This window comes from Hirundo rustica, chromosome 2 (assembly GCF_015227805.2).
Source record: "Hirundo rustica isolate bHirRus1 chromosome 2, bHirRus1.pri.v3, whole genome shotgun sequence".
NCBI classification, from domain to species: Eukaryota; Metazoa; Chordata; class Aves; order Passeriformes; family Hirundinidae; genus Hirundo; species Hirundo rustica.
Window position 1 is genome coordinate 10,026,562 of NC_053451.1, and position 13,614 is coordinate 10,040,175.

At 39.8% G+C, this 13,614-nt stretch overlaps 1 protein-coding gene across 1 annotated transcript in view; it reads right to left on the reverse strand.

Annotated features, from left to right (window-relative positions):
- The window catches only part of NCAM2 (neural cell adhesion molecule 2), a 285,587-nt gene that overhangs the window by 6,827 nt on the left and 265,146 nt on the right, over positions 1–13,614 (reverse strand). Inside the window, exons 16-17 of the mRNA XM_040056166.2 lie at positions 12,543–12,747; positions 5,019–5,138 (exon numbers count right to left, since the gene is read on the reverse strand). Of these exons, the coding sequence (XP_039912100.1) occupies positions 5,019–5,138; positions 12,543–12,747 (325 nt within the window). The remainder of the gene's footprint in view (positions 1–5,018; positions 5,139–12,542; positions 12,748–13,614) is intronic.

Sequence of the window (13,614 nt, forward strand, 5' to 3'; positions counted from 1 at the left end):
TCATTGAAAAAGGTCTTGAAGATCATTGATTCCCTACTGCCAGTAATTAGCTGTCGAAAAATATAGCTGGAAATAAGATGTATGGTTTACTGAGAAGTTCCTCTAATAATGTCTCCTGGGCATAATAGCTCTTAATTTTGATTTCAGTTTGGGTTTGCTTTCTGGTTTTTAAGTAGGCAGTAGTACACATATGTATTTTTTATCCATAAGAGCTGTTAAATGTTTCAGTAAATTTCCACTTTGATTGTTTTGATGTTCCAAAGAGCAATACAGTGTTCAAAACCTGTCTGAGCAATCTCTTAGGAATGCCATATTACAAGACAGGCTTTAATAATAGCAAATAAAATAAAACAATACCTCAATTCCCAGTCTTAGGAAATTTAAATTGTCTGAACTGAACTAAGAAAGACTCTGTTTATCCAGAGGTTAAACAATGAGCATACCACGCATCTGAGAGAGATCAAAGATTAACTTGTTCTACTACAGTAAAATATATGGGATATATCATCAGATGTCTGGCTCTGGGCACAGAGGGAGGCATCTACTAATTGTCTGTTTCTCGTGGCACACCCAAAGAAACAGATCTCAGCCCACAGCAAGATGCCTGAAAGAATGGAAACAACAGAATAAACACAAATCTATTTTTAATAGAAGGTAAAACACTAGGGGAGAGGAAGAGCATTCCATGACATGCATTTTTGGTAAGCAGGCATGTGTGTCAAAGATCTGATTAGGCAAAGCAGTTAAGTACTTAAAAAAAACCCAAACAAACAAACAAACAAATCCAACCCAAACCTAATTTAATGTAGTTTTAAGAAAAGCACAGTGATTACTCAAAAGACGATGCTGGAAAGAGGGAAATATTAAGTCAAAATCAAAACTGGGGAATTGATAGAGTATACTGTGTGAAAATTTAAAGACATTGGTTTAAAGGGATTGAGAGCATGTTATAAAATATTTGAAACTAGAAGATTTGCTAAAACCCTGTTGAAGGATACTGGACATCATTGAAATTATTCATGCAAACAGTAAGAGAAAATTAGCCTTGCTTTACATGCAATCAGAGAACAACAGCTCAACAGAAGCTACACGCATGTAAAAAATTTTATGCATCAAAACTTTCCTCATCACAAAGCCCATGCAGTGTTTTTGAATCTTACTGTATTTTAAAACTTGCAGCATTTTTTTTTTTTTTTTTTTAAAAGGATGTGAGTTATGAGTGCAGTTATCATTATGAAGCAGCTCTCTCTCCCCTTTGGGGCCCAAGCTCCATTTTAGCCTTGGCAAGCTTAAGAGAGAGAGCCCACGCCAGAACGAATCTTCCTTCCAGGGTCCTAACAGCTACCAAGAGGCTGCAAACCTTCTTGTTTAGAGAGAGCAGGCATCCGTTGATGGCAAAAGGAAAGAGTCTGCTCCTTGTCCGGGGGGGATCATGGCTTTATTCAGGGGTCCTGCCCCTTCTGAGTCCAGAGCTCAGTCCATCCCCATCCCAGTGCCAGAGAGAGCTCCCTGACCCTCCTCCCAGGGCTTTTACCCAAGGGGAAGGGGCTAGAGGCAGGGACGAGCCACTACCCAATCAGACACAAGGTGGGAGTGGAACAGAGTTGAGTTACATTACAGTGTGGGAGGATGGGCAGGGAAAAGGAGCAGGGACAAACCACGTGAAACATTTTCCAAGGGAATAGAGGATACAGAAGAAATATTACAAAACCCAATATAAAAATGAAATACAATATAAACCCAATTAATGCACTACAACACCATTAGACATTTTTCTTTTTCCCTGTGAGAACATTTTTGTTATATACAAAATACATATTTAATCACTATTAATAGATTAAAACAATTTCCTCTTTCAATTAACTAATTGAAGTTTAGGTGTTCTAATTACACCATTTTTTCTACACCAAATTTTTCTTTAGTTACATCTGTTAGAAAGAATTTTATATTTTTCAGCTGGGCAGACAGCTGTATTTCAAATATTTATTCACTTTATAGTAAAAGATTTAAAAAAAAATCCAACAAAAACCCAACAAAAAGTTCTTTCACTTTAATCAGATGTTTGCTGCTATCAATCATTAATAATATTGACTTCCTCTAGCACTGAATGTGGCCTAACATAAACAGTCTGCTGATACCCACACAAAACTTTAACTAAAATTCTTATTTTCTTATTTTATAGAAAAAATAATCCTACCCATTTTGATAGTGGAATTCATCCAACTGCATCAATACTAAGAAAAACTTAACCAATACTAAAAACATATTAATGTGTGACTAGGAATATAATTATTATACCACATTTCATGTGTTATTTTAATCATATTACAAAAGTGTGATATAAAATGCACAACTTAAATTGATTTCCTGCCAGCATTGTAGTATTTCCCCACAAGACTAGACGGCTGCTGATGGCAAAAGTAAAAGAGTCTGCTCTCTTTTATTGGGTGGGATATTACAGCTTTTATTCTTGAGTCCTGCCCTGCTTGGTTGGAGCCCGTCCCTATCGCTCGCCCGTGCCAGAGAGAGCCTGGCCCCACCCATCCGCGGGCTTTTTCCCCAGGGGGCAGAGCCCAGAGGCAGGGACAAGACACCACCCAATCAGGGATAAGTGGCACTAGAAGAGTTAGGTTACAGCTGAGTAAGGAAAAACTACATGATACAGATTACAAATCCGATAAAACACTATATAAACCAAATTAATGATTACAACACAGCATGATTAAAACTTGATGACTTGCAAGTAAAGTGCTTTGAGCTAATCTCTCATACATGGATTGCAAACCTAGCTTTGACAAAGATCATCTGAGATAAGGTAAAAAAATAGTTTGCCAAATAAATACTGAGCAATATAATAAAGAATATTGTTGTAAAGGGAAGTAATCGCTTTACTAATTAGTTCTCACAACTTCTTAAATTGCAATTGAACTTCTGAGTGTAATTTACTATTATTCAAAATAATTCAATTAATTATTAAAAATATTTAATCTAATTTAACCTCAAGGCATATCTTCAATACCTTTAAGACAGACAGAACTACTCATGAATCCCACCTTGTTCTATTGACTGAAATCTCCTTGAAACTTTTCTTTTCTGCAAGCTAAGCTCTCCGCTCCAAGATCCCTGCTGGTCATCCTCACCCTGCCCACCATGTGTCTTTCTGGCTGTTGTTGACAATCTATTTTTGTGTTATTCCTGACTTCTACTCTACTGCATCTTTCCTTTGTGTATCTCACTCATACTTTATATTTCTTCTCTTTTTCATTGGGTATGACCTGTGTCTGAGTCAAAGGTCTTTCCATATTCCCCTGGTACCAGTGGCCCTTGAGGTATTCCGATTGCACCATCCCTTTTCATCTTTAGTTTCCCAAGTGACACTGTCCCAGATCTTTAGCTAATTTCTGTAAGCAGTGCCTTGGACTGCTGATGCCTTTTGCCATTGGTTGTGAGGGAAGAAATTACCAAGAAGGAAACTGTCATCATTAATATCTCTTAGCAGTCCTATTTTTCCAAGAACATAATGCCCATCAAATCCTTATCAGCTGCTGCTGTGAGTTAGTTTTCCAGGGATTTTTTTTTTTTTTTTTTTTTTTTTTTCCCCTCTCATGACAGTGGGGACTGATTTTTTACCCCTCCCCTAAGATAATAAATGATTTTTAATTTTAACTTTCTCATATTTCACTCCAGTCATCTGATCTAATGATTGTGACAAGCAGAAACAAGTGAACTGAATCTTTCCTGGTATCCTGTTTCCTGCAAGATGCATCTGATTTGCAAGATCTAGTGCAAAAAATAGTCTTGAATCATGAACAAATATGGAGCTGGTGCTTTACCCACTAACATATCCAAGCCTTGCTGGACTTTACAATGTTTACAACTATATTCCCCTGACTCTTTGGATAACTGTGGGCTCTCCACTGTGCCCATGAATATAAATTCTAATACGAAGAGCAAACATATCAATAGTCACTCAACATATTGCATAATTTTTTCATTAACACAAGTTCAAACTCTTTGTGCACATCTTCTTCAAAGAATATACAGCTTAATGTGCAGCTACTTAACTCCCTATTTACTATAAGTATCAATGGCAGCTGGTAGCAAACCTTTTTTGACTTAAAGGTTCTGGCTCTTACAGTTTTACATAATAGCAAAAAAAAAAAGAAATTTCTTCATACTTTCAGAAAAGAAAAAGACTGTTTTGTAAGAATGCCCACTCTTTTTAAAGAACAACTATGATTCCATCAAATTATCAACAGGTGAATTTCTATATTTACTACATTATTATCTTCATAGCCTTGACACCTTGAACATGTCATGAGGTGGGATATTTTCCCAACACATGAAAAGTGTTGGGCTCAAAGCAAAGCAAACTCAGAGGTTTCTTCAGTAATTTCATCCCTGGGCACAAGGCTGGCCCCATTATTCAGAAGGCAGCCAGAGCCTGTGAGCATGGCGGCAAACTGCTGTGTTTTCTGTGCTGAGAGAAGATTGCAGGGACAGAAAAGAGGGATGAGGAAATGGAGTAGAGGCTGCCCTTCAGCACGATTAATCCAATTACACTGTGTGAACTTAAATACTGAACTAAGTTCTCAGTTAAATGTATGAAAGCAGGAAGGGGACACTCCAGTGAGAAGCTGTGTTTCTAGCGCACAGTGTCCTTGTGCCCCATCTTCAGGATGCCTGTGAAGATGCATGTGAGACTCAAGACCATTCATGAGAATTAGGAGATTGTTCCCACAGGATAGTTAATAATTGCTGGGTAGGTGGTAAAGATCAGGTGCAACCAAATTAAAAAATCCTTATACTGCTGTGGTCAGCCAGTGTTAGCACCGTGATTTAGATGGATTATTGTAAAAACCGAACCAATCAAACAAACCCAACACTCACACACTGTACTGCCACAGCAGGCCACTATGGTGATGCTGTGTACTTTCTCTCAGAGTGTGAGAAATCTAGTCTATTAACACAGCCAAGATCAGCTTGTATGAAACTCCAGGGAATATCAAGCTACTTACTCTGGTTCTGTGAGGGGAGTTGTCTCATTTGGCTCATTTACTGGACTCCCATCTTCATGGTTGGTAATTCTTTCATCTTCTGTTCTCATTTCCACTATCGGCTCTTTTGATCCATCTTTCCTAAAAATTATTAAAAGAGTTTTAGTCTATTATCATCCCATTAACTACATACATTGCACATAACAAATTATTAAGATCTCTTCTCTCAAAAGTTGGCAAAGAAAAGGCAGAACCAATTATCAGTGACTAACACCACCAAGACACATTTAACAATGTGTTCTCAATTCCTTGAAGTTTTCAAAGCATCTTGTATCCATGGTTACTTCCTTAACTCTGTAAACATGATGAATTAGCATCTCAAAAGAGCATTTTGTTTATGACTAGTAATAAGGCGACAGCTTCTTCTGAGAGTAGATGTAAACTTCCATAACCTAGTATACTAATGATAGGACTTGATGCCTAGTTATACTTGAATTTTTCTAGCAGTGTTAAAGAGACATTATCTGAGTATATACACCACAAAAGTGTGATTTACTCTCCTGAGATTGTGACAACCCCAGCTGCCATTGATGCAAAAGCCCTTGTGTGGTAAAAATTTAAGCCCTTCTGATTTTGCTGGTAGAAGAAACTGTGTCTACACCATATTTCCCTCATTCTAGGAACAACTGCTAGTCTCTCACAAGTAAATAAATGTATAAATATTGTGCTAATTAGGCAATGAATTATAAGGGATATGGAGCAGTGAGTATTATCATTACGACTTTGATGGTAACCAAGGAATCATAGAATAGTTTGGGTTGGAAGGGACATTTACAGGTCATCTAGTCCAATGCCACTGCAACCAGCATCTTTAGTCAAATCAGGTTCCTCAGACCTTCATTCAACCTGACCTTGAGTGTTCCCAGGAAAGGGGCGTCTACTACCTCTCTGGGCAACTTGCTCCATTGTTTCATCATCCTCATTGTAAAATAATTTTCCTCATGTCCATTCTAAATCAAAACTCTCACTTCAAAACTGTCATCCCTTATCTTTGTAAAAAGTCTGTTCCCATCTTTTTCATAAACTCCCTTTCAAAAGGATGCAAAAAAGTCTCGCTAGAGCCTTTCATATGCACTTGCTAAATAGTATTTTATATATATATATATACTTACTAAATAGTATTAATTAACTTGTATACAATTTTACTCTCAAATGGTAGATCAGATGTATAGACATATACATACCCATCTATATTATATATATACATGTTTGTTTGTTTGTTTGTTTGTTTGTTTGTTTGTTTATTTATTTATTTATTTTCAAAAATTAAAAAATCTCTTTTGATGCAATATTCTTCCTATATCCTGGAACAGCATCTGCTGCAGTCTACAGAGGGTAACTGACTTATAGATGGGTAACTGACTTACAGATGTACAATCACTTTTATATTTAACAGATTATTTTCTGGACTGGAATGTTCTAGGGAGCTGTTAGACTGCCATCGGCCAAACCAAAAACCTGGCTAAATTATTTTCTAATTCATATCTCACATTTTCATATTGTTTCTTCAAGATAATGGATAAACCAGGCTTTTGCAACAGTAAGTATCAGGAAAACTCTACTGTCCTCTGACAGGTATCCTTACGTGTTGTAGTGCATTATTTGGGTTTATGTTGTATTTCATTTTTATACAGGGTTTTGTAATGGTTTCTTCTGTACCACCCTGTTCCCTTGGAAAATGTATCAAAAGGTTTGTCCTTGCTCCTTTTCCCTGCCCATCCTCCCATGCTGAAATGTAATCCAACTCTGTTCCACTCCCACCTTATCCCTGATTGAGTAGTGGCTTGTCCCTGCCTCTAGCCCCTTCCATCCTGGGAAAAAAACCATGGGACCACATGGAAATCTCGCTCTTGGGACCAGGACAGGGATGGGAACTGGACTGGGCTCCTGACCCTGCAGGGGTAGAAGCAGAGACTGAATAAAGCTGTGATTCCCCCCGGAGCAAGGGTAGACTCTTTCCTTTTGCCATCGATGGGAACCTGCTCTCTCTAAAGAAAAAGGTTTGCAGCTTCTGGGATCTTTTGGGACCCTGAAGGGAAAATTCCTTCCAGCATGGATTCTCTCTCAAGCTAGCCAAGGCAAAAAACTGAGCATGGGCTCCGAGGGAGAGAGAGTCAAGGCAGGAAGGCATTTTCCCTTCAGGGTTCCAAAAGATCCCAGAGGCTGTGTAGTGGTCTGAGAGTTGTTTTATTAAGTTATTAAGTTATTTTTGCAAGATTTTAAAGTTATTTTTGTAATGGTTCAGTCCACTGTACCCCCCTGTGTTCTGTAATAATTTTCCCCCTTATGAGTTAGTTATATAACCAGTCGTTATATGCCAATCATTCCTCCCCTGCACCTGTCCCTGTCAATCCCCCCTCTCTCCTCTTGGTCGCCCTGTCTGTCACTTCGAGACCCTTCCCTGGATTCTGGAAAGGTCCAGGGGAGGCATCGAGTGATAGGCTGGTGCCTGGGCAATCCCCTCCTCCCCTCCTGTGATTTGTTAATGGTTCAGAAGTTGACACCCCTGCTACACCCCTGTGTTCCCTGGCTGGCTGACCCATTGTCACCACCCCTGGATCCTCCCCCGTTTATAAGTGGCCGCAAAGCTTTGATCTCTGCTCTCTCTGGGCAGCAGTGGTCTGAGGCGGAGCTCCTTGCCGGACTCCCCTTAATAAACTACCTTCCACCCTGCCTAAAGAGAGTTGACCCTTTTTCCATTGCCTCAGTCGTTACGCCATCAGGTCCACTCGCCTTTGTGGGGAACCAAAAACCCACCGGGAGGAGGTTACTCGCCCTGCCTATAACCCCGACTGATCCATGCTGTCGCAGTGCAGAACCGAGCTAGCCTGCGCGCCTTCCAGGTGTGAGGGACACAGCAACAACGCTGCAAACCTTTTCCCCCATCTTAGTGATCCCCAAGATAGTTTCAGTTCTGTGGGGGGATCACAAGATGGCGGAGACTCCTTTGTTCCCCAAAATGGCAGAGGCCATGTGCTTCCAAGCCATGAGGAGCCTCTTTCTTTGTCTGTCCTCCTTCCCACAATCCCTTTTGCAATCCCTTCCTCTCCCCAGACCCCTCCTTCCCTTCGGGGCTGTCCCCAGCACCGCCCTCTCCTCCAACTCTGCACCCTACCCTCAAACCTCCGCGCTTTGTGACTCAAGCCTTCAGCCCCTCCCTGCCCCTGGTTCCCACAGTTTCCCCAACCACAATCCCAGTTCCCACGCCCCAGAGGAGACGGATGGGGGAGCCAGGAACTGATCCTGACTCTTCTGCCACTCCTGTCACATATCAAGAACATCTATGTGGTGATGGTGGATGAGTCTCAGCACTCAGGCAGGCTCAGGAAATTACTTTAGCTGTTTTGGAACTCATTAAAGATGCTGCTTCCAAAGCATTCTTTTCAATCCAGCCTGATGGGCCTTTCCAACCTTACAGTAAAATAAAGCAGCTTCCATCAGAATCTTTTGTAACATTTGTGGAGCTATCAAGTTACAGGTTAAGAAAGAAGGACCCCAGGAACAGGTCCTGGAGGAAATGGCACTGACCAATGCAAACGAACAGTGCAAGGTGGCCATCCTCAGCCTGCCCATGGAACTGGCTCCAAGCTTAGATGACATGCTCCAGGTGTGTGCCAGGAAGGTTCCCTTCATGACAGCTCACCAAAGCCACAGTTCCAGAGATCCATTCAAACCACCACAAAGAGCTGCTGCTGCAGACACCATGTGCCTGTGCCACAACCACTGCCCAAGAGAAGAGCAACGTGTCTCCTGTGCGATCAGGCTGGACATTGGGCATCTCAACGCCCTTTAAAGAGACAATTTCTGGACTTTTGGGACGATGGGGGCAGGGGGTCTCGGGGACCCAAAGAGAATCTTTCAAAAAACTAAAAGATGAGCATCGGCTTGCCCAGCATACTGACACAGATGGGGCAAGTCCAAGGAGGGGGGAGAAAAATCTGGAAAATGCAAATGTTAAATCAACTAATCCTGCTTTAACCAGTTCTGCCTTTCAACAGAAGTCACTGGATGTGATGGTAAAAGATCCAGTGACCGGGGAAACAGAGGGTCCTCATGATCTGGTCACCTGGGGTCGTGGATAAGCCTATGTGTCCACTCCCCCAGATCTCAAGTGGGTGCCAGCTGAGTGGGTGAAACCTTTCATCCCTAAATGTGCAAAGTCATCTGCAGAGGCCCCACAAGTGGCCATTGCTGCCTGGAGGAGGAAAAATCACTGAACCCTCTCCTTCTAATCATCCTTTTCCCTTAACAGTGTTTTTTTCTGGACAGTTTGTTTGCACTAGATGTCATTTTTTATTTTTCAGCTTTAAAGGTACTCAAGATCTGAACTCTGAGCATCTCCCATGGACTAAGCCTTCCTCCTTCTCAATTTGATAAGAAAGAGGGAGATGTTGTAGTGCATTATTTGGTTTTATGTTGTATTTCATTTTTATATTGGGTTTTGTAATGGTTTCTTCTGTATGACACTGTTCCCTTGGAAAATGTATCAAAAGGTTTGTCCTTGCTCCTTTTCCCTGCCCATCCTCCCATGCTGAAATGTAATCCAACTCTGTTCCACTCCCACCTTATCCCTGATTGAGTAGTGGCTTGTCCCTGCCTCTAGCCCCTTCCATCCTGGGAAAAAAAACATGGGACCACATGGAAATCTCGCTCTTGGGACCAGGACAGGGATGGGAACTGGACTGGGCTCCTGACCCTGGAGGGGCAGGAGCAGAGACTGAATAAAGCTGTGATTCCCCCCGGAGCAAGGGTAGACTCTTTCCTTTTGCCATCGATGGGAACCTGCTCTCTCTAAAGAAGAAGGTTTGAAGCCTCTGGGATCTTTTGGGACCTTGAAGGGAAAATTCCTTCCAGCATGGATTCTCTCTCAAGCTAGCCATGGCAAAAATGGAGCACGGGCTTCAAGGGAGAGAGAGCCACAACACTTACGAAAAATCTTTGCAGGTTAGTAAGAATTTAGCCCAGACAGAGAAATGGTTTGGAGAAGAATCAATAGGTAGAAGTCTAAAAGATTTCTGTCTATGAAAAAAACACCAAAATTTCATGTGCTTATTTATGTCTGCAAGTGACTTTTAAGATATACAAATGGATACAAAGCTCATTTTGGTAGATGATGCACTTAACTTTCATGGCTACCTTATAGCTGAGAAAAGATCAGGGACCTAAATTAGACTGGTGGATGGATTGGTGAGTTCTTCTTGGTTTGTTCATACATCTACAGTCTTTCAAACAGTATTGCATGGCAAAAAGACTAAAAAAGATGTTATTTATGACCAGCAATCATGTATAGTTACACAAGGTACAAACGGTAATATTTCAAATGCTAAAGAAGGGAAAGTGATTTGTAGGAAATCCATTATGTCATGGGTGTCTGTATGTTACGTGGATTGTATCATTGCCATTCATTACCTATAGAACATAATTATTTACTATCTATTATCTACTATCTATATCTATATCTGTATCTATATATATCTATATCCTACAATCTAAATGACACCAAGAACCATATCATAAACCACCCAAAAATCCAGAATGAAAACTAGCATATTTAAACTGAAAATGTCAGTGAATTTTAGGGAATATTAGTTGCCATTATATAAATTTAAATGTTGACTCTTCAAATCTGTCCTGGAAGTTAAGTCTGACAGTTTATTAATGCAGAGTTGGCCAAAATAAGAACTGTCCCAAATATTTTAAGGTCTGTCTGACTGAAGACCAGTCTGACCAGTAAAGTAATATGATTAAATAACATAGTTGGTCTTGCAAAAGAAGTGCAACAGAAAAATTATTATCAAGTGACCACTTCGATATTTTTTGTGACAGCATGGAATGGCATTTGATTATAAGATGTTGATAACAAGGTATAAACTGCTGTCAAGTGGCATTTCCAACTTTATCTCCCTACGACCTTCCCATTCGGAAGGTCTGTACACCAATATATAGTTGGCCACTCCTTGAATGGGAAACTAAAGCATAAACTGAAGGGCTGTGCTCAATAGGAAAGTACAGCTGAGTCAGTGCCAGAAGCTTCACATCTTGGTTCTATTGATCCAGACAAGCTGGCTTCACACAATGGAAAAAAAACACTGCTAGTCTTTCTCTCACTGTCAGATGTGGAGAATTAGGAAGCACCTATTTTATGTCATATATTTCTATTTAGAAGCATTATTTGATATACATACAGTTGTGTTCTCTCACAACTGGTTTCGCTCTGTGGAGTTGTCTCTGAAATGGCGCCTCTTTTAAGAAGAACCCAACCAAGACATTTAGTCAAGTTACCTAAGAAAGATACAGCCTGAAACCAAACAGCCAGAATTAAACCCCAAAAAGGCACTTACCTCCACGGCTGGCAATGGAGACACCTGCTCACCTATGAATAATGAGGCCTGCAAGGTCTAGTGTGCTCTACATCCATCTGAAGATGGATGCGATCTAGGAAGCTGAAGGACAATGAACTGCAAGGCCTGAGTATTGGGAGGGGCACATACCAGTTGGACCAGCAAATGTTATTTAAGCCACACGCAGACAGCATTCTCACAAATATTACAATGCAGGTGCAAGTTGCCTACCTGATGAACAGGATGAGGTAATTACACTTTTTCTTGTAAAAAAAGAGAAATGTTTCAAATGAAGGTCCATAAGTTATCTTATTTCCAGTTTACCTATTGAAAACTCAATAAATGTCACATCTCGTAAGTGTGATTATTTTATGCAATCAGTACTTGAACTGTTTTGCCAGAGCTCTCACTATCCACTCTAATAATTTAAGAGATCATATTTTCACATCAACGATCAGTTCTTTCACATTTGTGTGATGGAGTAGCCACTACAGAAGAGCATTTATGAGAATCAGTATTGTTTATTTCCCACTCATGTTAGCAATCATTGGCTGTTGCTATGAAGAACAATCACTCACCACCATTTCACCCACATCCAACTCAGCACTCCCATCGAAAAAAAAAAAATCAGCAAGACCTTTCATTCCTAAAGTCTACAGACAAGAATCAAGATTTTCCATCAAACACTATATCTAAGAAGAAAAACTCTCTCACGGATTTTCTATAATACTATGTCCTTCACTCCTGGATTTACTGGCACTGTCACAGCCATAGGCTAAGTTTTTGGATGTTCGCAGCTCAAAGATGGTTTTGCAGAAATGGAGTTACAATCATCCATTACCTGCTTCTCATGAACCAAATCTGTGTCTATAAGTAGTAATGAATTACAATTGATTTCCTTTGTGTCAAGCTGGACAAAGAGGTCATCCTAAACTGAGCTACAGTACATTCCTTTTTTGTGTCTCAACTTTTCTTTTAAAGGCAATAAAAAACTCTACAAACTTCAGAGGAACACTATTCCAGGTAGTAGAAGCATTTTATTAATGCTCTTTCTGACACCACAAAATGGCCATAAAGTTAATGTAAGTTGGACAGCCAAATTTTTCTTTTAAGGACGTTTCCAACACACATGATTAATACTCACAAGTAAGCAGCTTTTCCTTCTTCCAGTTCTTTACTTTTTCCACTTGAGCCACTCTTTTTCCCACAGATCCTCCTGGTGATGCACATGAGCAATCCACATTGTCGTACAAAGAAGCAGCTAACATCAGTCACTACCAGGATTAACAAAAGGGCTGCCACTCCCAGGCCAATGACAGCACCAAGTCCAAGACCATTAAAGAGAGTGTCTTGAAGGAAAGAAAATTAAGACTTATTAATAACACTAATCCTAAAATATCATTCTCTAAACTGTTGGTCTGGAGAGTAAAGAATTTTTAGGAATGAACCATTCAGAAATTATTGGAAATAAGCAGTCCTGATGATTAACCATATATAGTACCTGATTAAAATCACAAAAACCCGCATTTCTTCTGCATAATATTTTCCCAGTGCCAAAATTCCAGAAAGTTCACAGAACATAAATGGCGTTACTTAATAGCCAATATCACATCTTAACATTCCATGACTAAGAGTATCAATAATCAGCCTAAGGAAAACATTTTCAGTGTTCAACATGAACATTGATATAAGGTGTCTTTTCTACATTTCAATTACCATTAATTAGCATTGGTGCTAAGCAGAATTACTGAAAGGTTTAAGAGACTGACAAATCAATATTTATTCTTGTAATTTTCTGAATTAAAATAAAGTGAAAAATAACTTAATTCAAGCTATTTAATCTGCTAACAGTTGCACACACTTAGTCTTAAATAATTTAATATGCAGGAATATATGCGTATCATCAAATGATTATAGGGTTAGGACCTCATCTTGTTTAGTCTTGTACCTTGAAAATGCAATCATACACTTGAAAATAAACATATTCCACACCTGACCTTCTTTCTGTGTTTGAATTATGAGAGCTGATGTTTAGCTAATTTTACTTCATCACAAATCACAAAAAATATTTTAATGTTTTGCCTCGCTTTATATTCCCATGACAGCAATGATACAAACCCTTTTGAATACTGTGATTCTCAGGAGTCTGTGAACTCAGATGAGGCTTAGAGAGGTGAGGATTTGTATCTGATCATTATCTAAGGGGAAAAAACCTA